Source organism: Dinoponera quadriceps, unplaced genomic scaffold, assembly GCF_001313825.1.
Source record: "Dinoponera quadriceps isolate SergipeBrazil2010 unplaced genomic scaffold, ASM131382v1 scaffold4585, whole genome shotgun sequence".
Taxonomy (NCBI): domain Eukaryota; kingdom Metazoa; phylum Arthropoda; class Insecta; order Hymenoptera; family Formicidae; genus Dinoponera; species Dinoponera quadriceps.
Genome location: NW_014559030.1, coordinates 207,116 through 232,295, shown reverse-complemented (window position 1 = coordinate 232,295; position 25,180 = coordinate 207,116). Strand labels below are relative to the sequence as shown.

At 47.0% G+C, this 25,180-nt stretch overlaps 3 protein-coding genes across 3 annotated transcripts in view; 1 reads left to right on the top strand and 2 right to left on the bottom strand.

Moving 5' to 3' along the window:
- The window catches only part of LOC106750113 (heterogeneous nuclear ribonucleoprotein K), a 102,134-nt gene extending 82,774 nt beyond the window's left edge, over positions 1 to 19,360 (bottom strand). Inside the window, exon 1 of the mRNA XM_014630214.1 lies at positions 19,236 to 19,360. The gene's annotated coding sequence lies outside the window, so the exon portion shown is untranslated. The remainder of the gene's footprint in view (positions 1 to 19,235) is intronic.
- A 121-nt stretch (positions 19,361 to 19,481) lies between these two features.
- Positions 19,482 to 20,364, top strand: LOC106750155 (golgin IMH1-like). The gene is made up of 3 exons (XM_014630285.1): positions 19,482 to 19,609; positions 19,689 to 20,092; positions 20,165 to 20,364. Exons 1-3 carry the CDS (start codon positions 19,552 to 19,554, stop codon positions 20,306 to 20,308), a joined length of 606 nt encoding a protein of 201 aa, XP_014485771.1. The 5' UTR covers positions 19,482 to 19,551; the 3' UTR covers positions 20,309 to 20,364.
- The window catches only part of LOC106750156, a 5,335-nt gene continuing 518 nt past the window's right edge, over positions 20,364 to 25,180 (bottom strand). The window contains exons 2-3 of the mRNA XM_014630286.1: positions 20,930 to 21,136; positions 20,364 to 20,837 (exon numbers count right to left, since the gene is read on the bottom strand). Of these exons, the coding sequence (XP_014485772.1) occupies positions 20,570 to 20,837; positions 20,930 to 21,136 (475 nt within the window). The 3' untranslated portion in view covers positions 20,364 to 20,569. The remainder of the gene's footprint in view (positions 20,838 to 20,929; positions 21,137 to 25,180) is intronic.

Genomic DNA, 25,180 nt, shown 5'->3' with positions numbered 1-25,180 from the left:
CCCCCCCCCCCTCCCTCTCTCGCGGCTTCTTTTCCTACCTCGACCGAGGAACTACGGCGAGGAGAAGGCCGACGTTGAATCTCGGGAATCGAATCCGTGCCGCGCCATGACGGCAAGTTAAATGGATTTCGATCGAATCCGCAGTATCAGAAGGTGGCGGACCGGCAGGGAAAGAGAGAGAGAGAGAGAGACTGATTTCAGGTGTTGTTCTCTGTATTCTCTCGACCCGGGGATCCCGTGAGAGCGCGGACGGCGCGGTCGAGCTAAACGCGCCGTCGGAACGAGGAGGCGCCGAGAGAAATGAAGACATCTCCGGCTCGTTTGGCGGGAAACTCGGGGCGTATTGTTTCGTTACGAATGCATGACTTATCGCCTCGGAATAATAAAGTTCAGAAGAGTGAATGGCTTCCCGCCGCTTCCACCCGCTCTTCCTCCGCCCAGATTGCCTCGGTGAACGTAATAAGAACGCGATTCCTGTCTCGACCGAGTCTTCCGGAAATCGGTCGTGTAAACGAGAGAGCGGGATCTTCGAGTCGCATGTTCGATGAATCATTTTTTTCTACAAGCGCGGAGAAAAGCTCTCGGGAGAGATGGGTTAGCTCCAGCCATCGAGAGATTTTCTTACCGATTGTTCTCGCACTTGGAAAGTGCGCATCCTTGCAACCGCAAGTGAGGAGCGTTCGTGAAAATAGGCGCCCTTTGAGGATGCTAAATGTTTGAATAACACGAAAAGCAAACGGGCTGCGGAAGAAGAGACGAGAAGGCGGGAGGAGGAGAAATGATGTTATAGAAGGCGCGTGGAAGTTCACGCTGGTCGATGAACGCGAGCGGACGGAGCTAGCCGAAGTTCAATATTTAAATCCGGATTACCCGCAAAGGATAAGTCCCCCCTCTCCGTCGGAAGGCCAGAGCGAGCGATCATATCCCGTCCCGTTGTAATCATTAAGCCGGATTTTGAATCGTAACTAAATCGAGCTTCCTTAGCGACGAAGGCGGAGTGCAGAGGGGATGATGGTAACAGATCCGCGGGAGCCTCGCCGTTCGCGGGAATATGGATCTCATTATCTCGAGATTCGAGGATGGGAATCGAGATGAGCGCGACGGTGTGCCGGGCTATTCGCGAGCTACGAGATGAATTACGGCCGGTTTTCCGAGTCCGCCGAGGGAGACGAACGCGTGCGTCCTGCTTCCCGCCGTCGAATTCGCGAATTCGACTTCTCTTCCCTTCGCGACAAATTTGGATCGGCCCGTGCAATAATAATCGCGTTGAGTTTCGCCACGGCACAAATAGATAACGAAATCCACGCCTCTCGAGCAAACGTTTCCACGTCACGAAAGAACCGAGCGGCGAACGTCGTAAAAAAAAAAGTATCCCCAAGCCGCCACGGTCTATACGTTATCCGTGTGCATGCAACAGTGGAAACTGTAATTACGTGACGAAGAGGAAAAAACGGCCGATCGAGGGCCTCGCGAGGGAGGCGAACGCGAGAAATACGCATAATAGGAGGGAGAAGGCACGAGGGCAGAGACGGCTGGGAGGAACAGAGAGAGAGAGCAGTGCGCAGGAGAAGGTTGTAAGAGCAGGTAAACGGGGAGAGGAGAAACGTTTAGAGGGAACAAGTATCAGAAAGAGCGAAACCGGCAAGAATGGCAAACTACTGTGGGACCATGCATCTGTCCTAGCATATTTGATATCCACCCCCTCCTTCCTTCTCCTCGCCCCTCGCGAGGTCTCTCCTCTATCCGAGTTCCCGCCTCCTCCTCATCCACCTCAGCCTACACCACCACCACCTTCTCCTCCTCCGTTCTCTTGCATCCATGATATCCGCGGCTTTAAGTCCATGTCACGCGGCACGAAATCCCCTCCTCCTCGTCGAATTAGCGTATATGGTTATATATTTGCTCGCGGGTCCGCGTTTGCACGGCAAGAAATGTTGTGGACGAGCACAAAGAAGGACGACGAGGAAAAATGGCTGGGGAAATTTCGAGCGTCTCTCGTCTCGGATTTTTCCCCCGTGTTTTTTGTATCTTCACACCGTGATTGTGTTTGGGCTTTAGGCGAGTTTAGCGTCTCCCAGCTCGCACGCCGAACAAAATTGTTGCTTGGATATAGGTAAACAATGATGGTTGTGAGAATCAAAGTTTGGTTCTCCGAACTCAAGGCTCAGTTCTCTGGGACGAGAATGAAGGTTTGGTTCGGAGAAATCAAATTTTGGCTTCTCGCAAGCAAAATATTTGTTTGCACATATCCAAACGAGAATTTTGTTCGAGTCAACTATGTGGATTTCTCTTCAGTGCATACGACGCGACATGCGTGTATCGCGTGTATCGCGCGTAGGGACGCGCGTGACGCGACACCAGATGCTACGAGAAGCAGCGTTATGTAATTGTCGTTTACGAGGGAATGATCTCGTGGGTGGCGCGGACAATTGCACATTGCGGACGCGCTAGTCACACTATTATTATTAAAAAAATAAAAAAAAAAAAATCAGTCGAAACGGCCCGAGCCGCGTTGCATGAATTCAGTTTCGTTAGGGTTGTATGCGGCAAATTAACGGGCGCCTCAATTCAGCGGGTGAGAATTTTCATTCGAACACGCAACGGCCGACATCGCGACGGGCCGTTTCAGCGCGCGGAAAGTTTCTCTTCGCGACCCGCCGCAACTCGGCCAAGTAATTTACTTACTGCCAAAGGACGCGGCTCGCGGCAGTGACACGCTCGACTCGAGCGAGGATTCAGACCATTTGAAAATTTATGAGAGGATATTTCAGGTAATCGCGACGACGACGGCGTAGAAGGAGAAAAAGCGACCCGATAAAAAAAAGTCCATCCACTCAACGGAAGATGCGCGCCGCGGCAGTAAATCGCGTAATTTCATCGCGTGGTAATCATAAATTAAGCGACGGGATATCGCGGCTAGATAAACGGGGGAGGTGCAACGTTGCTATTGTTGCGTTGCCGTGCGAAGGATACGGTGTAATTTAGAAAAAGATAGAGAGAGAGAGAGATAGCTACGTCAAACATATCGGCGGCAGGATAATCGATCGGCGAGGAGGAGTATTAAAAACGGCCAATTCCGGCGAATGTAAATTATTAAATCTCTCTTACCGCTGGTTTGCTTTACCGACCGACCGAAGAGAGACAAATAGAGAGAGAGAGAGAGAGAGAGAACGCGACGGAGCAGAGCAGAAGTCGCGGACATTTCATTCTAAGTGAAACTTGTAATTAACTGGCCGCAGCGCACCGAGCGCAGTTTCACGTAGACCGCCGTGTAACGTAATTAACCGGACGTGCATCGAACGCTCGCGCGTGGGAGGATGGAGGCGAGTCGGCGGGGACGATGCGTGACGGCGAGGCGCGCTCGTTACGTCGTAAATGAATTTGTTAAGCTCGTTTTCGGCCGTGAAATCGCGACGTTAGCCGTTACTCCTGCGTTATTTTTAGACGACGTTAATCCGAATGAGCGTCGAGGAATATTGAAAACTGAATCACTGAAATGTATCAGGCCGTCTTCAAGTGTCCTTTTTTTTTCTCGCAGTGAAAACGACAACGGACGGACATTGACGTGAACGGAGCATTTTTTTATCAAATAGAAACGAAGGGAAAACTCCCGGAGTCAACCTCTAACATTCTATATAAGAGTTGCTTTTTCTCGCGCTCGTCTCTATACAGTGTTCGCTCGGAAAAATACGGTTCGTCGTCCGCACTCGCATCGTAAAAGATATAACGAGGACACCAGCGCGGCCGCCACGATTCCCCGTTAATGAGAGTCCCGATTAGAGCCGATATGTAAGGAGGACGAGAGCTGAAAAAGTGCAGTTCGAGCTGACTGAAGACGAATGGCTGCAGGAGCCGAGCCTCACAACCGCTCGCCTTCGTTCCGGGATGATTTGTCGCGCCTTGGCCAGCCCTTCGAAACGCGAAATACGGCCGCGCATTGATGTCACCCGACGCGGAAACGCCACGGGCGGGTCAATATTTTATTAAGAATCGTGCCGTTTAGTTTCGAAGCGACAAATATCTCGAAGCATCGAGAATTCGAGACGAACGTCGCGTCGATCGTTGAGCGTCTCGAGAATAAAAATTCTCCTCCGATGAATGAATAAAAATGTTGCGGTCAGAAATTCTCACAATTGCGCAGTAAAATTCGCGCAACTCTGAGATCCTCTCTTTACCCCCAATTCCGTCTCTCTCTCTCTCTCTCTCTCTCTCTCTCTCTCTCTCTCTCTCTCTCTTTTCCGTCATTGCGCAAAATATCAAATTAAAAATAGGCGCGTGAATTTTAGACCGCCTCCTCTCGCACCGGAACCGATTGTTCGATGTAACATTAAGTGCCATGGGTCCCCGGCGAAGGCAGTTCCGTCTCGGCGACACGACCACGACGCTGTTACCCACATTGCCGGCAGCGAGCCGTACACGCCATCCTCAATAATTCACGAACGGCTCTATCTTCCACCGCGAACTCCTCTCCCGCCCGAGCTCCTCTCTCTTTCTCTCTCTTTCTCTCTCCGAAAAGATACTCGTCAGGAGCTCGTGAGAGTCCCGGGGAAGTATGCAATAAGAAAGAGCGCGGGAGAGAGAGAGAGAGAGAGAGAGAGAGAGAGAGAGAGAGACGCGACTTCAATGACGGGAGATCGCGCGTAAACGGCGGACCGCAATGCGGAACCGACGCGCGATTTAACCCTTCGACTCCCTCGCCACCTGAGCGCGTCTCCTCGTCTCGAGCCACTAATCCCGAGTACGACTAGCACGACCGGGACTAGAAATTATTTCAGCCGTCACGATTCCGCCACTACATTTCGCAAATTGCTTAGAAATCCCCCCTCCCCTCTCTCGTGACGTGTGATTCGAAATTCGAAAAATGTCGAGCGCAAATTCGTCGATTCTTCAACGCGATCGATTGATTTCGGAGCCAGCTCATACGAATTAATTTAATCAATCGGCAAACTCAAAGCGGACACGACGATCGTTTCGACCTAGCGCATCGTGGATATAATTAAAAGTGAAAAGGTCGCGCGCACAGCTACGGCGAGAGCGCGCGAGTAGCAGCAGTGCCGTGCGCTATTTAATCCTTTAATGAATAAAATCAGGAACGCGGAAAGAAGCAAAGAGAGGGAGGATTCTCTATCGGAGTGTGTAGGAGTGGACATACTGCGAGAGCTAACGAAGTATGAGATTAAAATCCATGCACGGAACACACACCTCGGCGTCCTCCTCTCGCCGAGACTAGCAGACGGATCGATAACGAGAAGATGAGAGAAAGAGGAGAAGAGAGAGAGAGAGAGAGAGAGAGAGAACGCGCGAGCGAGCGAGTGAGAGAGGGGGAGGGGGAGGATGAAAATGGGAGGACGGTAGAATTATTGCGAAGTCAGGATACTTCTCGGATGCTCTACCGGGCCATTCAAGTGCGATCGACCTGTGAAAAGAGGGTGGAATTTAACCCTTTGCCGACGGCGGGTGAGGATCCATTTCCAGAGAAGAATTCCACTCGATTCGCTTCCTCCGAGTAATTCGATTCATTTTTAATTTAGGACTAATCGCTCCCCCTCCTCCCGGGACCTCACGCCGATTTGATTCACGAGCGTCGTAAACCGACGGACTTTCTCAACGCGACGTTACATAAATTTTTTACGAATCGCGCGCGCCTGTCCGCTAATTCGCAATCTCGCAGGTATCTCGGGCTCGTAATAAATAAAGCCAGGTAGCCAGGGTACACTTACGCTCGATATCGCGCGCATTCCACAATTTCCATTGAAATGCCAACCAAGCTCGAAAACGGAGCTCGCGGCCTCCGTCTGCTCCGACTGCTTTCTCCGCTCAAAGCAAGTACAATGAGCGGGATCATCCTTCGGCATATTTCCCAATTATACCGCTCGTCTTTTGTTCTCGACGAGTACTGGCGTCCGCCCGCTCCTTCTCGTTCGTTCTCGAATTGGAGTGCGCGAGCGTGCACGCGATTAACGGCCGTATTATGCGCGCCGCGTACACGAGAGCACGATGTACACATGGGACTTGGTGGGAGTACCACGGCGGAGGGAAGAGGGCACCAAGACGGTACATTTGAAGACAGAGTTGGCAAAAGGGCAAACAAAATAGCCGCGGATACGAGGAGCCTTCCTCGTACGCACGCGCGAATTCGTACGTTCCGTTCCCATGGATTAACTTTGGCATTTCGATGGAAATTGTGGAATACGCGCCGTCGAGAATACGAGAATTAGCTATTATATTAGCACGTACGCAATATGTGATGTAATCTGACGTACGTAACGAAAACTCAGCCTTTTCCGGCTGAATCCGCCTCGTCGATGTTTCGAGGCTGAACCTCGGTCTGAGTGAAAGAGATTCTCGACGCAACGTATAATAACGCCGGTGTTCCGCGTTCCATCGACTACGAGGCTCATTCGTTCCTCCCGTCCGGCCTTTTTTTTTCTTTTTTCCCCTTTCATTCCTAATTTCTCGCTGTTGATGGTACACACATATAGACGCGGCATCGCGCGATGGTGTTTCTTCCCCAACGGGGAAAGTATTCTCGGAATATAAGAAGCGCAAGTTTTTTCCAGCGTTTACCTACTCTTATCTCTGCGTCGCGAGATAAAATAATTTACATTCAAAAGATAGCTCTCAAAATAAAGCAGGCGCTTAATGAGCATCGTTTAAGCGGAAAGTCTTTTTTCGAGAGAAAGAAAAAGAAAAAAGTATCATAGTACGAGACAATATGAGCGCTGGGGCTCTACTAATGCCAGCAAAGCGCGAGTTATCTAAGAGCGGAGACGAAATAGCTAAATGGATTGACCATTTAATTACTCCACCGAATAACCTTAATTACTGCCGAACGTCCCACACGCGCAATCACGCACGCGCGCGTTAAAAAGCGAGCCGATTATCGAGCGAAACGTAGCGCGACATAAATATTCATCGAGAGGTCGGAAAATAGCACGCGAACCCGGAAATTTACGCAGGAAATTTTGCAACACGTTGATGAGAACACGCGCGACTGGCACACTGAAAGAACAATTTCTGACGCTTGGCAACTACAATTGCATAAGTGAAGTAATATCAGTGACAATATGACCTTACATCCATATTGTTACATAGAAAAAATAATTTATTAGTACAACAAATTTTCTGAGTTAAAACCAGAAGATGATACAATTTGTGTCGAAAATGTTTACAGTCTCAACGGGATTTCTTTCAGTGCGGAAAGCGCCGATACCGTGCGGAACACGGGAAAGAATGTCGACTACCCCGAGCGTGTCTGTATCGCGGCATCGCATGGCCAGCGTGCCAAGATCGCGCGGAACAATGAGCGTCACACTCCGAGAGATCCTCTGGCACCGCTCGTCGCCGCAGGTGGCCCCCGGTGTGACTTATGAATTAAACGCCGCTCATTGATATTGAAGCCGCAGAAACCACGTTCTCTCTATCCACTTGGCTTCTCGTACTTTCCTGCCTCTTGTTCTCTCGCAGCGCACGCGAGATCTTAATAATACGGCTCGGTGATAAATCATCGAATTTATCGCACGCAAAAGTACTCTCTACAATGCTGTCAGTAAGTGCGTCAGACGTTCGTTCTAATCGAAAGCCTGAGTAACGAGTGATTTTACACACCTGGAAATACATGACGTATCGCTGATAACGTCTCGATGTCCTGTTTCCTCAGTCTTAATTTTCCGATCCAGCATTCTGACTGTTGGCATCATCGTGACATTGACACTCGCGACGATTTGGTGGAAGAAACGAATATTATTCCTAGTTTGACAGTCATTGGTCCAATTGACTCAAGCGAAAAATTAAGATCTATAGTTGTTGAATCGTGAATTATTTTACATATAAAAATAGAATTTTTTTCTTAAAGCATGTAATGTTTTTTTACTTTTTTAAGTACAAAATCAAGACATTATATCTTTTCTTATATCTTAAATTGTTTATTTTAACCCTTTGCACTCAAGGGCTCCGGAGCGGAGCCATTTAAAATTTGTCTTCAAACTTAAAACAAACTATTAACAACTATTAACAAATTAACAAAATTAAAAAAACAATACCATATAACAATGACTTTTCTTTTAATATGCATATCGTTTACTCATATGTGAATATGATCTTTCCACTGAAATTGCTTCGAGTTGCTGGTAATATGAATGAAAAAAAACTTCGAGTGCAAAGGGTTAAAAATGATAATAGCAACAAATTTTCCAAATTTCTCTTTTATGAATTCAAAACTACAATATTTAGACGCTGGATAAATTTATAAAAATTTAAGCAAAGACATGTCAGAAAAGTTATTAGGTCTGAAACCCAGTGTGCCAAACTAAGCAACAAAGATAAGTAACCAACAAAGGATTAGTAAACGCGATGCCGACGAGAGGCTGATCGAGACTCAATCTCAAGAATCGACGAAATACTGTAATAAACCGGCAAGAATTGTCTACCGATGCACGTGCTCGGCTTCGCGGTATGTGCGTCGTTCGTTAGCGCAAAACGTAATGGAACACTCGGGAAATTGTACAGAGCACGGAGATCAATTCGACTCGCAGGTCCCCGGAGTGTTTCGGTAGTGTTGATTATTTTGATCTCGCGGCAGACGACGTCGGCTGACGATCGAGGGAGGGAGTGTACTTCTTTTTGCCCATTGTTTCTACTATCGCGAGTCGCGATTTCTTCTACGGCCGAGTCATTATGACTCAAACCGAAGAATGACGAACACATATCGCGACGCGGATTATATTTTTCGCACGTCGGTCGATTCAAATACTTCGTCTTGTTACTGACTTCGTCCTTGAAATATTTAATCGGGTTCTCGTCGCCATCGCGTTAATTAACACGCGTCTCTCCGATCAAATCGCCGTATCTATGCAGCGAATGTCAGCGCCACGAGTAACGAGCGCCACAGAACATAGCAACCGGGAGCGTGACGTTAGATTGAGGAGTTAACAGGAAGCAGGATGTTGATACAGGACTAACAACGCACTATATACTTCCATTTGCGTCACAAATTAATTATCATATCATTCATTACAGAGATAAATTTAAGTCGGTCTTCGTAGTCTGTCAGTAAAACGCTAATAAAAAATAAGGAAAAAAAATATCTTGCCGTTCTAATGGTGTATTCATTAATCCCATTATTTATCCGTCTGAATTATTTAATACTGCAGGGTCAATCAGTAGAAGTAAAATTTCGGCTGTCAGGATCACGTGTGTATTTCGCGAAGAGGATCAAGAGATGTTGCGCGGTCGCTGCTCTCCTTTCATTCGGCCTACATTGCGTGCATTAAGGACACGTAAACGGGAATCCGGCGCAAAGTGAAAGCAAAAGTTTCATACTTGCAAAAGCGAGAGGAGGATGCGCTCCCGGCGAGGTCGTTCAATGCCAAGTTCAAGGTCTCCTAATGTGTCAATACGAGATCGGTACCACCTGTGCACCTGCGGAGCCCACGACGACGATACTTAACGCCCACGTGGCCCGCGGGATTCCACGCGCGTCACTTAAAACATCATCAGGGATTGAGGTCGATTCTCCGCGTGAATCAAAGGAAATTACTTTTTACTCGCGTGCCTCATTTCGCTTCGATCTCCCTCTATGTAGTTTAACTCAAGCTTATTTCAGTTTTAATAATCGGCGAACCTTATCTACGATCATCTCGCGTTTATTCGATTGTCACCAAACCAGTAGCGCGCGATCAATTGATAACGCGCGTGGTATAAAAGCGGTTATAGAGGCTGATCGGGATCGTAGAACACGCTCGTACGAATTATCCAAGGCCAAGTGTACCCATTCATCGGCACGAAAACAAACATGGTCAGACGGCCGTTAATGCCGGAAGCTCTAATTGGGGCGTGTGTGGGCGAACATAGGAAGACAAATTCCCACCGCCGCGGAAGCATGTCCGATACAGCACACGCGTGCACACGGGGAATATTATCGATTCGGCGACTCGCCGGCAACGGCGATTAACACGGTGCACGTGAGCGAGAATTATTCGGGCCAAAGTCACTCTCTCCTTCCCTCTCTCTCTCTCTTTAAACGCGTATCTGATGAGACGTCGTTCTCGATAGAGGCGTTTAATCTCGGCGGACCATCTCTCTCGCGTCTCGTGCGGCAAATTGGACTATCAATTCGAATTAAGCCTAATTCAAAAGACACTCGTCGGCTTCTTACGAGCGTAACGATTAACCGCGATTTACACGCAACTCGTTCCGACAACCAGTTCCCAGGCCGGTGCCTTGAGCAACAGCACCTGGTGCGCGGGTAAGCTGGAAGTTCGCAGGTTAAGCGCGGAGAGAAGTCCGCCTCGTTACGTAAACGAAGACTACGACGACAACGACGCGTCATTTACTCAAGTCGCCCGGCGAATGACGCGAACGACCTTAGGTATTCGCACACGATCCCCCTCGGTATCCTCGTGTCGCTCTCACCTGCCCGAATGATGATTAACTTCTTACGTAATCGGAGAACGCTTCGGTGTATACATCACGCACGCGGCTTTCTCGCGACGTGCCTTTCTTACGACCGCTCGCGCTCACGGTGTCTTTTTTACGAAGACGGGAAACGACGAGGTAATGGCGATAATAATAAGACACCGCGGGAAATAATAGGGATAATGATAATGTTTGCATATCGCGCTCGTGATTCACGATGATGGATACGATTAGGAATTCGACGATCGATGCGAGAACTTAGTTATTACGACGGTGACTAACGCGACCGGGACATTGCAGTTTAAACATCGTCGACGTGGGATCGTCCAAATCTCTCTCGTGCCCGAACACGCCAACGGTGGCAAGACGATCGTCAGATTTAATAGAGCGCCGTCTCTCTCTTTTTCTCTATCTCTCCTCGTATAGGCGCGTTCATCCCCGCGGACACACGAGTGCGAGATCGCACTCGTCGCTTCCAATCCTCTTAGCTAATCCGTACGTGACGTCGCTTTTTGTTTCAAAGCAACACGGCGTGCCATCAATATTATCCGCGCGCGTTCGTACTAACCGAGTGCGCCGCGCGAGCAACACCTGCCTCTACATCGAATCTAATCCTTTTCGATTCACACTTGACTCAGTTCGCTCGGTCTTATGTAATGATTAATGAAACGCAGAATCCACCGCCGGCTGTTCGACGGCTTTGTTACGAACACCTCGTCAGAGAAGGAGAGAGAGAGAGAGAGAGAGAGAGAGAGAGAGAGATAAATGGAAGTGTTTATTAAGCGTGTTGTTCTCCAAAGACGTGAAAATAGTGGAGAAAAAAATTATAGAGAAATACACTATGATAATTGATTTAATTATTTAAACGAGAAGTTTTCTTTGATTTATAAAAAAAAAGGAACGTAAGAAAATACATAAATATATCAAACATAAATAAAGATAAAAAGAAGAATAAACAAATAGTCATAACAAAAGAAATTCAAGATGATATAACACAAGTCAGGCAACGTATGAACGTACTAGTTGAATTGTGAAACATCAATAGAGTCGGAAGACTCATTAGCCAATATGCAAATCCGGTTAATTAAGTTGAAACGACCATGAGTCGTACGATTCAATATTTGAAGGACTGCTCTAGATGATGTATGTAAAACAAGAGCTAATAATGATAATAATATGATAATCCGAGTCAGTGAAAATATGCATGCAAGCGGATCGCACGATCGTCCCCGGTACGAATCGAGGACAGTCGACCACGTACCCTATTAAAACATCGCGATTGAAAGTGGAAAATGCGGGGCGATTAAAACGGAGCGCGGCAGTCTCTCGGCAATAAAATTCCATTCGACGTCGCAACCTCGTCGTGCCCGCGTAAGAAGCAAGAAGCAGATTAACGGAGCGAGCGATCTCGTAACCTCCTCGCGCGCGAATACCATAAGAGCGGCGGCGATCGCTGCAAAAAAAAAAGGGAGAAAAAAAGACAACGAAGAATCGCACGCGCACGAGAACAGAGGGCCTAGATAGATCTACACGGCAACCGCTGCACATTCCATCGTCGTAAAAGTGCTCGCGGAGCTCCCAAGGACTACGAGTCGGTGGGACGACGACGTGGCAAAAGGAGGCGACGACGAAGGAGGAGGAGGGACGCAAGGGAGACGAAATTCAAAAAGGGAAACTCCGCGGCAGAGGGACACGGAGGAGGAATGCCAGCGTTGTCGCAATTCTCTCGGACAATCGCTCTCGAAACGACGAACGGAGGTGCGTACGTTCCCGCGTCCAGCCTCCCGCCGAGCCTTCGGGAAACTAATTAGCGATCAATCCTGTCCCGACGCACGAAATCTTCATTCGTGGAAAGACTAAAGCAGCACGCGGATCGTTATCGCGTTAAGACCGCGAGCAAATTCCTTTACGGTTCTCGCACGAGTCGACGTTCTCCGCTGATAAGGAGCAGAGGTCATCGGTTAATCAGTGCGCATCGTTATTATCTAAATTAGTCCAACCATTTCGGTTTTCAGTGGCTCGTCAATAGATATATAGTGGAAATAGCGAAGAGAGAGAGAGAGAGAGATACCTCACGACTGTGCTGCAAATAACGTATAGACGCATAAACGCGCGACTGCAAGCCGATTGCACGCAATTGCGAATGATGAGGTTCGCGTCGCAATTAGATGTACCAGGTATACTTTCATAAATAGGTTCGTGAGATATTATAATTTCCACAGTTTTCCGAGAATTTCCGAAATTCCAAAGAAAGCGAGAGGGAATCTTATCCGTAGATCTCGTATAGGGTAAGTCGCAGGGTTGGCCGGAAAATTCCAGTTTCATCAATAAACGATAAACATATAATAATTATTTTCACGCAACCGCGCAAAAAGATTCATAGAAAGTATTATCAGAGGATAATAGCTAAGACTATTGGACGGCCTGTCTGTGAATTAGAATATCGATAAGAAAGATTCCTGTTAATTTATCATTTTTAATACAAAAGACCATTTTTTGCCGGTTTTTTTCCCGAAAAATACTAGTTTTTAGTCCACTAACGTGGGTTTTATCCGAAAGATCCGGTGTGCCGCGTGGTAAATCGAGGAAAATGTTAAAGAGATCGAAAGGAAAAAAAAAAGGACAGCGTGAGACGCGTATGGTGAATGATTTAAACGGCCGTCGAGACAACGCCTTATCAGATTGTCGCTATAACGTCCATCCTATTTTAGATCCATGTCATTTGCACAAAGCGGTCTCACTTTACTTAGCCGCGCGTTTTCCTCGAACAGATTGGCTAACTAGAACACGACGAAAGTGTGCGAATCGATGGCGCGTATCGTTTTACTCGCAGCCCCGCGAGGAACGCGCAAATTGTTACGTGAGAAACGATAATGCAAATTCGATGCCGCGGAGATAAAACGTAATCCGTTTTCTCCTTCTTATAACTTCATTATTAAGCGAGCAGTTCAAAAGTTATAATTAAAGAATGGCGTGAGAAATAATGAGTACACCGCGAGCGTTACGCGATACCGCGATTACCGCGGTGCATTGGGACTGAATCAATTTAGCGGGTAAATAATTTTCTCATCTTAAGCGAGAGAAAGAGAAAAGTCGGACGCCGCGCGAGCGCACAGCCGGCTAAAGGGAAGTTGCGAATTATATGGTTAATTTATCGCTCGGCGAAACACGGCTAGCTAGTTACGGAAACAAAATATCTCGTTGCGTCCGTGAGACCGATTCTACGCGCGGGAAGTTCCATTTTTCCGATATCTAATTAAGAGTTTCGTCATACATTGCAAGTTGGGACTTCCTGTCGTTATTAAAGTCGCGAGTCGTACGCGAGGCATAAAATAAGCAAGATAATTCATCTTGTCATCTTCAGCGCGACGTTAAGTCGTCCGTTTTTGCTTTATTTTCTGATAGTCGATGAGTCGAATGGGCACATACGATAATAAATATAAGCATTGATTAAACGGCTTTTCTCCTCGTAAACACCGAGCGAGCGTTGATACGGACGAACCAGTTTTCAAATAGGAATATACCGACGAATGGAACGTGTATACTCTACGGGAAAGACTTCTAAATCAACGTAATATACCCCGATATCGATTCTCGTATTCTCTCTCTCTCCTCTCTACCTCTTTAATTCAATTTGACTTCCATAAAATCGCCGAATACCGGACGAGCCTCGAAATCCCGCGGCGCGTTCAGGGCTCGAACCGACACAAATTGCGACTATAGCAAATCGCGATTGTAAATAAAACGGCAAACGTATCTGTCGTCTCGGTACGTATCGATTACGTTGCACGCGTGGGAAATGTAATCGGCGTCGAGGTTACCGCAACGCGTACGGAAACGTCCCGTGACAACCCGTTTAGCGTAAAAACATATGAGAACTCGACTAAGCTAGATTATGAAATTACACGCGCAACTAGGTCAATCTCTCTCTCTCTCTCTCTTTCTCTGCTGTGTATCCCCACGTGTTATCACACGCACGTGGTGTCAGTGCTACGCGCTGAAAGTGCCGGACCTGTTTCAAATGATAAAAGTATAATCAAGGTTGACCAGTGCGCGTCGGTGACGGTCGATCTCTTTGCATAAATCGTGAGACTAACTCGCGCCCGCGCCGCCGAGACTGCAAAATAATCAAGGCTAACTGTAAGTCAGTCCGCGCGTTTTCTCAAGACCTAGAATCGGCGAACCTTGCGGCTTTGAATTAACAACTACGCTCGGTCCCGGCCGACGTTGATCAACGCCGATCTCGCCTGACTCGAGTCTCTCCTCTGCTTACGAGGCAATTAGTTGACTAATGTCCGTATCTTTATCAGCATTCCAAGCGTGTCTTAGAAACGAAATTAGTCGACAATAAACCAAAATTTAGACGTCTGAATTTTTCCAACCGCGCTGGCATTTACGTGCATTGCAACGAGTAGCTCGTCCAATCGTATTAATGTGGATTTGAGCCATTAACACGTTTCTCGTGATTAAATTTCGCGGTTACCGCTGTATCATGAGCTTTGCGAGCCCACCCGCCGCTAGAACACGAGGCCACGCTTTCTCTCTCTTTCTCCCTCGGAAAGGGAAAACAAATTCAACCTACAAAGAGGCTGCGATAAAGCGAAACCTTGAACCATAACGATTCACAAAGAAGCACCGACACCGCCGGCTCGCCTCTCTGGCCGTCGCCGACGCCGTTGTTGTTTTCCACCCGGTACTTAGTGGAAACAACAAAGTGCGTGTCTCAGGCACGCGCGTCGCGCGCGAGTGCGAGAGAAAGAGAAATAGGGAGACAAAGAAAGAGAGAGAGAGAGAACGCGTGTCGTTCGTGCGTGTGAATCCGCACGGCAGCGCGCGTGTGCCGCGGCGACGTTAATGTTTGCAATCACAAGTTGGAAAGTTTTGTGATGGCAACCGCACCGTCGGCCAGTTACCCTGGTAACGCTTTGTTGTGCCATTGTGTCGAGCGGCGGGACGAGGGGACTCCGGGGGTAGTCGACAGAAATCCACCCCCGCCGCCGTTCAGGCGAACCACCGTACTCTCCCGTCCCCGCCGAGAAATTGGATGAAACGGCTGAGCTGTCCCCCTGCGCCTCCGAACCCTTAACCCCTCGATTGCTACTCGGGGACGAACTAACCCGACTTGACCTAGCCCAAACTAAGCCTCCCCCTCTGACCCCCTCTATCGCGATAACGAATAAGGGGCTCGAGTTTCCTTTGGATCCGTTCCATCGGACGTTTCCACCCGCCCCTCGTTTACACGATCGCCAAATTGTGAATACCGCTGTTGAGAGAGGAAGAGAGAGAGAGAGAGAAACGAGTGAAAAGGGAACCGCTGAACTATATTAATACTTTTGTATATATGCGGTGTAAATAAATGATGAGTAAACTGCACGTATTCTCAGGTTGAAATTAGCGTGTGCTTTCTCTATGAATTTTATACAGCAACATACGGGAAACAGTTTGATTGGATTTATCTGACGATGAACGAATCAAACGCATTTCGAAGGAAACGGATTTTTTGGTTCTTATGAAACAAATTCGGTTTTTATAGCCAGAATTCCGTTTATTTCAACGAAAACGCGTTTGTGTTTACTCTTGACTCTTTCGCGCTTTTCGTTCACACGCGCGAACAGTACTATACGTATCTCGGGGAAATGAACGGAGAATTATTTGGATTTCAGGAAATCCGTCTTGCGGTATCGGTCCCCGATTACATCTCGAGCTTGTAACGATCGCGCAGACACGAGCGGTGAGAATCGATCCTCGAATGTTCACGCGCGGTAACTCGACTTCGAGAAATAAGGCCGGACGAATTTCGGTTTCTCAAACGAGTTCACGCTCGCGTCATGTCACTGATGGTTAGGTCTGAATTAATACAGAGTAATTATCGCGAGTGCGATAACCGTGAGACATAACGAAGTGCGAGGCAAACAGCGCCGCCAGGAAACGCGTCGTGCTCCAACGATTGCTCGCGAGGTAAAAATGTCTTCCAGATCGGGTTATTAATAGAATTGTTGCTCAGGGAATTTTCAGCCGTCCACGCGTAATCTAATATCAGCCGGCGCATGACACATACGTGCGAATATAAGACGTCTGTTCTTTGAATACGAGCCACGCTCACTCACTAAGTAATGCGGTACTAATTATAAGCGTGTTGCACCAAAGTTCCCGGTGAAATTTTCGGGCATTCGGCGCCGCGAATCTTCGTCCCGATTTTCAACGACCTTATTTAACCCTATAGGTGGTCGCGTAGCTCACAGGTGTTGTTCATGTGCACTAAAATGCATTTTTCGAAAAATACTAAAAAGCACTCATCTTGCGGCACTGTGTATTTGTCGGATGGCTCTTGTTTATTGAGAGAAAAACAATCCATGTCTGGGAGCGCGAAGTCGTTGTTTTCCTTGCGAGAAAGTGCGCAATAAGACCACCGGAATATCGTGCAAAAAATGCATAAATTAGACTTGCCCAGAAGAATGAAATTATGTATGTAATATACTTGCTTTGAAAATGATATTATCAATACATCATATTTTAATGTTTAAACAGATTATTTCGAAAACAATACTGATCCCCTCGTAACTTGTTCCTGATTTGTTTTTTGCTCTTAAATTGAAAAAAAAAGGTAAGTGTTTTTAGTCTTGTTTCAAATAAAATCTTTTTTATGATTGTTATTTCTATATAAATAAATATTATTACCTTCTAAAGAGATTTTTCTATTGAAAATGTCAATTTAAAATGGTGTATACCCCGAATCGAAGTTTTTGTCCTATTAACTCCACTTGGTTCTACATTAAGCCTTCGAGTGAAGAAAACGAAAATAACTTACCATTTGTATCATCAAAGGGACAATCGAAGACTTTTGAAGACTTAATGTAAAATGTAATGTAGAACTCAAATTTCGACCCGGAATACACGATCACTCATGTTGCATTTAAGTACGCGACCACTCCAGAGTCAAGAGAACTATTTCGTGAAATAGAGACAATTCTTATGAGGAAACCGTAAGATACACTTGAGATGTGAGATCTGCCCTCTCCTCCGCTTCACCCGAATCTGATATGATATCTGTCATATTTTGAAAACTGAAGTAATCTCGTGGCATTGATCGCGCAGTAACATACCGCATTCGTAAAAATATATTCAATACAAGTTTATTGACGGTGCAACACGAACGCCTTGTTTGGACGCGCCAGAAAAAGTCACATATTTCTTCATCTGAACGAAGGTATTGCTCTGGGGAACGGATGTTGGTCACTGCCGGACGATTCGTTACGCTTGTTCGCATCAACGAAAACGTAAAATCATCCTCGTCAGCGGGAAAAACGATAATCTTCGACATTAACGACGTAACAAATTAAGTTAATTTTTTCATTAGAAAATTCCTGCCGTCCCAGGAAAGAGGATTTATCGTCGCTAAATCTATGCGTACTACGTCGCATCACTGCGCACATTTCGCTATACCAGCTTGAAGAAATTAAGTATATAGGGTGATCCGAAATAATCATATTACGAAAATGTCGAGCGAGGTCGTTACTTATCGCAACTTTGCCATTTTCAACATTGTATATCTTTATAACTCAGCTTTTAGCAAGAACTCTATTCAAATATACTTCACTTATAAATAACCAAGACGGTAATTTTTTTATTCGTTCGACTTTCTAAGATGTTTCGTTCACGAAAAAGGTCGTCTTTTTCAATTCTTTTGTAACTCAAATATTATATATATATTAATTCATTAATAATAAAGTATTATACGATACTTTTGAGACACTATGTATACAACAAAACGCAAGAGCGGCTAGAATTTGATTATTTATCCTTAAATGTAGCCGTCCCTGTGTCGAGTACGGCCGATTCAACGGTTTGTTTGTCCTACGCGAAGGTCGTGCATGGTATTTACTTCATCTCACTTACCTCGCGAGAGAATCGAACGTCACAGTTAAAGCGTTAAATATACGAGTAGAAACGTAAAATGTTGCTCAGAGTCGCCCGTCGCGCGCACAGAGCGCTTATCGCGCTCGGAAGATAACGCTCGCGTATAGATATCGAATTCTCCTTCACCTCTTTGCAGCGGGTAAACAATGTGTTACGGTCGCAACGGCCGCCTGTTCGAACGCGAGTAAATCGTGCCGATAGACGAAAATCGTCATTTCGAGCACACTGGCGGGCAGTGGCTCGGAAAGTAAATAAATATCGACCGTCGTAAAAATATCGGTTACACAATTACTCGGCCACGCAGCTCGAGCGCGACTCTATCGGCGTGTCGACGTGTTCGCTCTGACGCACTCACACGTCGTCGTCGCACGGTGTCGCAGCGTTGTGTCCATCCACGATAGCCGGGAAAAATGCGCGAACGAGAAAGCTCACGATTTCTCTGGAATCATCCGCCCGCAAGCATCGGCTCTCTCTCGCTCGGCCATCATCGCGGCGGCACCGCGCGCTTCTGGAGCGGCGCGTCGTCGCGCGTCTAACCTCCAAACGCTGCCGCTCACGGCGTTCTCGTTGTCGCGCCTAGACGTTCTCGTCGCGTGAAAAATCACGAGGGTCGAGCGGAATCGTGTCGGGCGTCGAGATCGGCTTGGCGCCGATCGAAGGAGGGCGCGAGGGAAGGAGGGAGGGACGGACGCGCGTGCGAGATAAAGAGAGAGAGGCGATAGGACGCGTCGACGCTCGGCGGAATTAACCCCCCCGAAAGAAAAGAAACAAAAATCGAACGTGTCCCTTCGAAGCGACGCGCCTCTCGACGCGTGACGTTCCGTCGCGTTCTCGGCGCGCGCGACCGTCCCTTCCGTCGCGCGATCGCGATCGCGCGCGCTAAAAGCTGACCGTTTACTCACTCGTGGCTGGCGATCCGCCGATCGAGAAAATCCGATGGGACCCGGGACGAATTCTCACGCACAAACACGAAACTTCGGCAGGCAATCACGTCGCAATGGCGAACCGCGGGCACCGCGCCGCTGCGTCGCGAGCGCCGATCGACCGCTGCCGCCATCTCGCGGATGACGCGGCGAAACTCGAGCGAAGCTCGCCGTACCATTGGCGCAGCTCGGCCAATCGCGAGGTTGGCGCTGGTTTACGCGGGAACCGCTCTGCCGCAACGGCCGCCATGTTGCCGAAAGCACTTTGAATGCGAACGGTCGGCGTCCCCTGAAAATGGACAACGGAGAACTCCGGGAGAACTCCGGCGGGTTCGCTGAGCGACGCGCGCAAGGTATGCCGTCTTTCATTGTCCCTGCTCTTACGAATTTAACGCAATGATCAAGCGACCGAGATAATGATCCTTCACGCAGAGTCCGGCGAGAGCATCGACCTTACCAGCGAACTCGAGCGGATGGAGCGAAACATCAATTATTACGAGTCGAAGTTGCAAAGCTGCCGCGACAAGTACGAGAGCGTGGAGATGGAGATTTGCGACGTCAAGCAGTTGCAGTACAAGGCGCAGTTCCAGTTGGACCACACGCGTCTGGAAGAGCTGAGTATGCAGGAGCGTTTGCAAAAGATACGTCTGAATTACGAAGCGTGCGTGGAGAAGTCGAGCGGTTACGAAGATCCGGACGAGAGAGTTCACGCGATGATCAGCGAATTGACGACGCAGAGGAACGCGTTGATGCAGGAACTGAAGCAATTGAAAAAAAACGCCGAGAAGAACGGCGCAAAACTCGCCCACGTGAGAGCTATGATCAAGGAGCAAGAAGTAATTTTAACGTTCCACTTCAGCATTCGAATCAATGGCACAGATCGCATAAACCAATCTTTTTCATTTGAGGAAAAGAACGCGATTTTGCTCCGAGAATTGATGAAAAAGCGCGGGGACGCCGCGCAAGATACGCAAAAACGAATAAACGCGCTTCTGGAACATCTGAAGACGGACGAGAGAGACAATGCTACTACTAGCGATACGATACAGTAGGCTTATGTAAGTATATAGATTTATATATAATTATAATTATTTAATTATATAACGATACACACACACATATATATGCCCTCCTCCAGCATGGTTTCTAGACGGCGTTCGTGCTTTTGTACAGCTCCTCCACCATGGCTTTATGCAGTTATATATATATAAATATAATTTCATTCTTAATCCTACGTAGCCGTATAAATAAGTAGACGTCTACTCTCGACAAAATCTTCAACGTTCATAAGAAATACACATTTTATATACAAGTCATTCGCTATCGATCGCTCTGATGCAAGTTGTCAACTGCTGGTAAGTATTTTCCAACCGTTGCAACACGACGGGCGCATGATCCAGGATTTTCCTCACACTGTCGTCCGTAGCGCATATCCTCGATCTGCTTTCTGCGATACTTTTCATCAAGGTTTCATTTTCCCTTTCCATCTCGTTCACCCGCTTCTCCAGCTCCTCGGTCGCCTGCCTGATCGTGTACGCGTCCAACGATCTCAAATGCAAAGCCACGTCTCCCGGTGGGCGCCTGTAATCGAAACAGCGAATTCGAATCGAGGAAGCATTGATCGAACAGAAGACGCGAAATGAAGAGGAGTTCCCAACGAACAATGAACCAACCAAGCTTCCTTGTCGGCTGACACCGTGCTGTCTTCCGACAATCTAGCGACCTTGGCCAGAGCCTCCTGCAGAGTGTCCTCCTCCAGCATGGCTTCCAGGTCGGCGTTCATGCTTTTGTACAGCTCCTCCACCATGGCTTTGTGTAGTTTCTTGGCGGTATGGGGATTGGACTTGAGGATCGTAAGTGTCTCGACAAACTCGTCCTCGCTGGAACGAAAGATACGATCGGGGGAGAACTTATTATTACGCGAGCGGGATAAATGAGCTCCGCCGTCGCCGTGGCAAATTAATAACTCGCGTTATTATTACCGTCGTCAATAGTGGTTTATAACAAACTACGGGCTCTACCGCTTCCTAAAGTTATGACGTATCGCGCCGGGATATAATGTGCAATACAACAAACTGCTGTGTAGCACGTAGGCACGACTCAAATTATTATTCGCTTTATCTCGTTTTAGAGAATGGAGGCTTATCGAGCTAAACAATACGCGCGGCGTATACGATACCCGCACGCACGTGTATGTGTGTGTAAGAATGATACGCGCCCTTACTCTCGATGCACGACCGGATGCACATTCCCCTGTATATGATGCATAGTTAGTACGCGGCCGACGACTATCGCCGGAGGATCGAATTTTTCTTTGTCCCGACGCCAGACAAAGGACCGGCGGCTCGTTCGATCACAAGAGACGGCGCGACGGACGGCTTCAATCGACCGTTCGTCGTGTTACAATAAGCATACAATGGTAAGACCTGATCTTCTCACAGAGCTTCCGACGTCTCGGAGACCCACGTAGGCGCGTTTGCTCTGACGAAATATTCGCGTATCGCTCTCTCCTTCTCTCTCTTTTCCTATGCGAAACGAGCACTCATTATCGTACCTACCGTTCACCTTAAATCCTCACTTCTCGCGTATCGTGCGAGACGGAAGTGGCAGAGTTGTTTCCTGCATACTTAATCAGGCCGGGACTGGTGCAATTTGATATCAATACTACATATTTGCATTAGTCCAGACCTAACTGAGCACGCTTCCGCTTCTGATAGCCCGGCGATTTGTCCCGATCAACATCCACCGGTAGTTTTCCGTATTTCCGACACGTGCACAGAATCAAATTAACACATTGCGTACGGCACTCTACTCGCTCAACGCGACAATTATATACACATTTATTCGCTAACCATTTGTTTCGAAAATGCGCGAGACTTCGTTATCCTGGTAACGTAACAAGAAAATCTATTTTTAATTCCTTAAGTCATCGATTAAGTCGAAGAAAACGAGATATCTCGTCGCCCGGCCACAACGTTCGGCTTACTAAAAACGAGATTTTTCGTCACCCGTACCGAATGTGTTAACTCTCGAATGCTAAGGTAAACGTTCGTAACGTTTGTACCACGACATCCAGAATTGATGCAGAAATCTTTTTCTATAGAATGCACATTCGTCACATATCTCTATTCGAAAAGTGTTCTGTTCGTATCGACACCCATCTCCGACTCCAGTGCTTATAAGAATTTTTCTTTATAGTTTTAAAAACTCGGATTTCTTTGATTTCTGCCCCGAGAGTAGAAAAACTCGGTTCGAAAAATTCATGTGTGTTCCATTAAACCTGCCACGCTTACCTTTTCTCCATAAATAAGGAACTAAAAAAGTCCGCGGGAAAAATGGGAAAAACCTGGTTTCCCCGAGCTTTTAAAACTCGAGATTTTTTTTTAATTAACTCGGTATATTTTTTTCCTTTTAAATAATTCCACCGTGAGCAAAGCTGACGCTGCGAATCTTCCGTGCCTGATTCGTAGCGTACTCGACCGAGACTGACTCGTTCCGGCGATGATCAGAGCCGACGACTTTCAACCTCACTTTGCGCGGACGATGACGATGAGCATTCGATCTGCGATGCACGAATGCCGAGAGAACGAGCCTCGCGCCGCACAAGAACACGCACGCACGATTCACGCGACACACACCGAGTGACCGGCGCGACCAGCAGCACAAGGTGTGTGACCGGTAGTGGCGGGGGCCCTTTGTTTCCTCGAATGCTTCGTGGAATTCCTCGAAGGTCAACTGGTGCGGCTGGTGGCCGGCCGTCTCGAAGGAGGCTTTCTCGGACATGTCGCCGCCGAAAGGGATCCCCCGATTAAGTGAATCCCCGCCGTCAGGGGCTCGGATCGCGGAGACGACTTGCGTGTGCGGCCACGTGAACGACAAGGAATTAACATGCGAACCGCGGAGGCCAATGACACCGAGTAACACCGAGCTGCCGTCGTTGTACGTTGGGTCATCGACGACGCCGAGAGATCCCTTCCACTTCCCGTTCGGAACCGCTGGCTCGCCGCTCGTCGATAAACCACGCATCGGCGGCCTCTCGTGAAGAAGAGGAAGACGAGTCGCCGATATTAGCCTGCTGCCCGCTCGTAGGTGTAAGATGCAAAGCGAACTGAAGGACACACCATCTTGATAATAACACAGAAGAGGACGGGAGACACTTTCCATACTTCCTTCCTTCCTTTCTTCCTTCCTTCTTTCTTTCTTTCTTTCTTTCTTTCTTTCTTTCTTTCCTTCCTCCCTTCCTTTCATTTTGTCTAGGATCTTAATGGTGAGCGCTGCCTCGGATCACATGCCACCATAGTGTGAGTGAAGTCGAGAGAGAATATATCAGGAGGGGGAGCCTGCACAAGGAAAAAGGTTTCTTTGGATTTAGTAGACGTGTTTGACTTGAGCTTGTTTAATATATAAACGGCATAATTTAATATCAAATATTAATTTGTCTGAATGAAAATGTTGGTGTTTCCTTAAAGTAACCATGTTGTTTGGTAGAAAAGCAAAAATTTTTAGAGGAAATTTAGAGGAATATTTGGTTTTCAATAAAAAAAAGTTTATTTCGTTATATATTAAATATTGTTCCACACTGAAACAAAGAAGTTCTTTAATATTTTGTTAACATAACGTTACTTCTTTCAAATAATTTATTGCTTGTAATAACAATTGTAATGTTTAAATGAAAATACAAGAGAAATCGATTATTTGACGTAAATATATTTATCGTTTGAAAAACCAAACAATCCTGTTTATTGAATCAAACATTCGTTTGTTTGCTCCGTTTCAAAAGACAAATTTGTTTCAATTGAAGAAATTTTATTAAATCCAAAAAAATCTTTTTCTTTGTGTGGGTAGCTCAGTAATAAGAGCAGCCTAGGTAGAACAGAAAATCACGATGATGGAAAAATTATTATAAGAACTTATTTTTCGATAATTGTTTTTATCATTTTGACGTCGTTATTTTCTGTTCTACCTGAAAGTCGCTCGGCGAACGGAAAGTCCCGGGTTCAATTTCTCGGGACTTTCCGTCCAGCAAATTCCAGAGACAATTCCAAATATATTTTTTCTCGTCTTCTTATTTATTTTTGCTATTGTCAAGATATGTCCCTCTCTGTTCGCTTTATATGTTACATAGGAGTATGACATACGATGACCTTCTTCGTATTGATTTATTTAATCTTTAACTGGGGCGCGCGATATCGAGAAATTCGACCGAGTGTCGTACGACAATAATGTTAACGTTTTGAATTCGAAATTGGTTCTGGTAGCTCTCCAAAGTTACAACTGGAAATATACCTTGCCCGTAGTTCGGTTTTTTTATTTCAAAACTTGTTTCGTGTCACAGATGAACTTGATTCTGACAGATCTTCTCTATTCGCGAGACGAAACGAAGTCCGCGTATACATCGATTGCAAAATATATTCTTGACCTCAACATGTCAATTCCCGAACTCGTTAGGAAGGAAAGGACATCGGGAACCATCGAAAATCACGACGCTCATCAAAACCAGACGTTCTTGAGGTCCAAAAATATACACCCTGATCGCTAGCGTACTTGACACACTTAAAAGCCGTATTATTATTATTATTACTCAAGCATGTTTGGACATTCGGAATCGCAATTTAGCAGATTTCGAGAGCAGAAGGCTGCGAAGACGGAACTCTTGCTCAAACTTAGGAACGCGATTAGGAGCAAGACAAATAATTTCCCGGCGGCGCGCGCGAGACGAGCTCGACGATAGAGAGAGAGAGAGAGAGAGAGAAATGGTAGGATCGCGCTGACAGGTGAAAGATAAATTATTGCGAGAGACGCCTCTCACTCGGGAGTACGCTGGAGGAACGCCTCGAGCGATAATCGGCATAATAGAAACTATAACTTTCCCTTTGTGTCTCGCGCACGATTAGCTCACCGCTCTGAGTGGAAGGAGGGGGGGG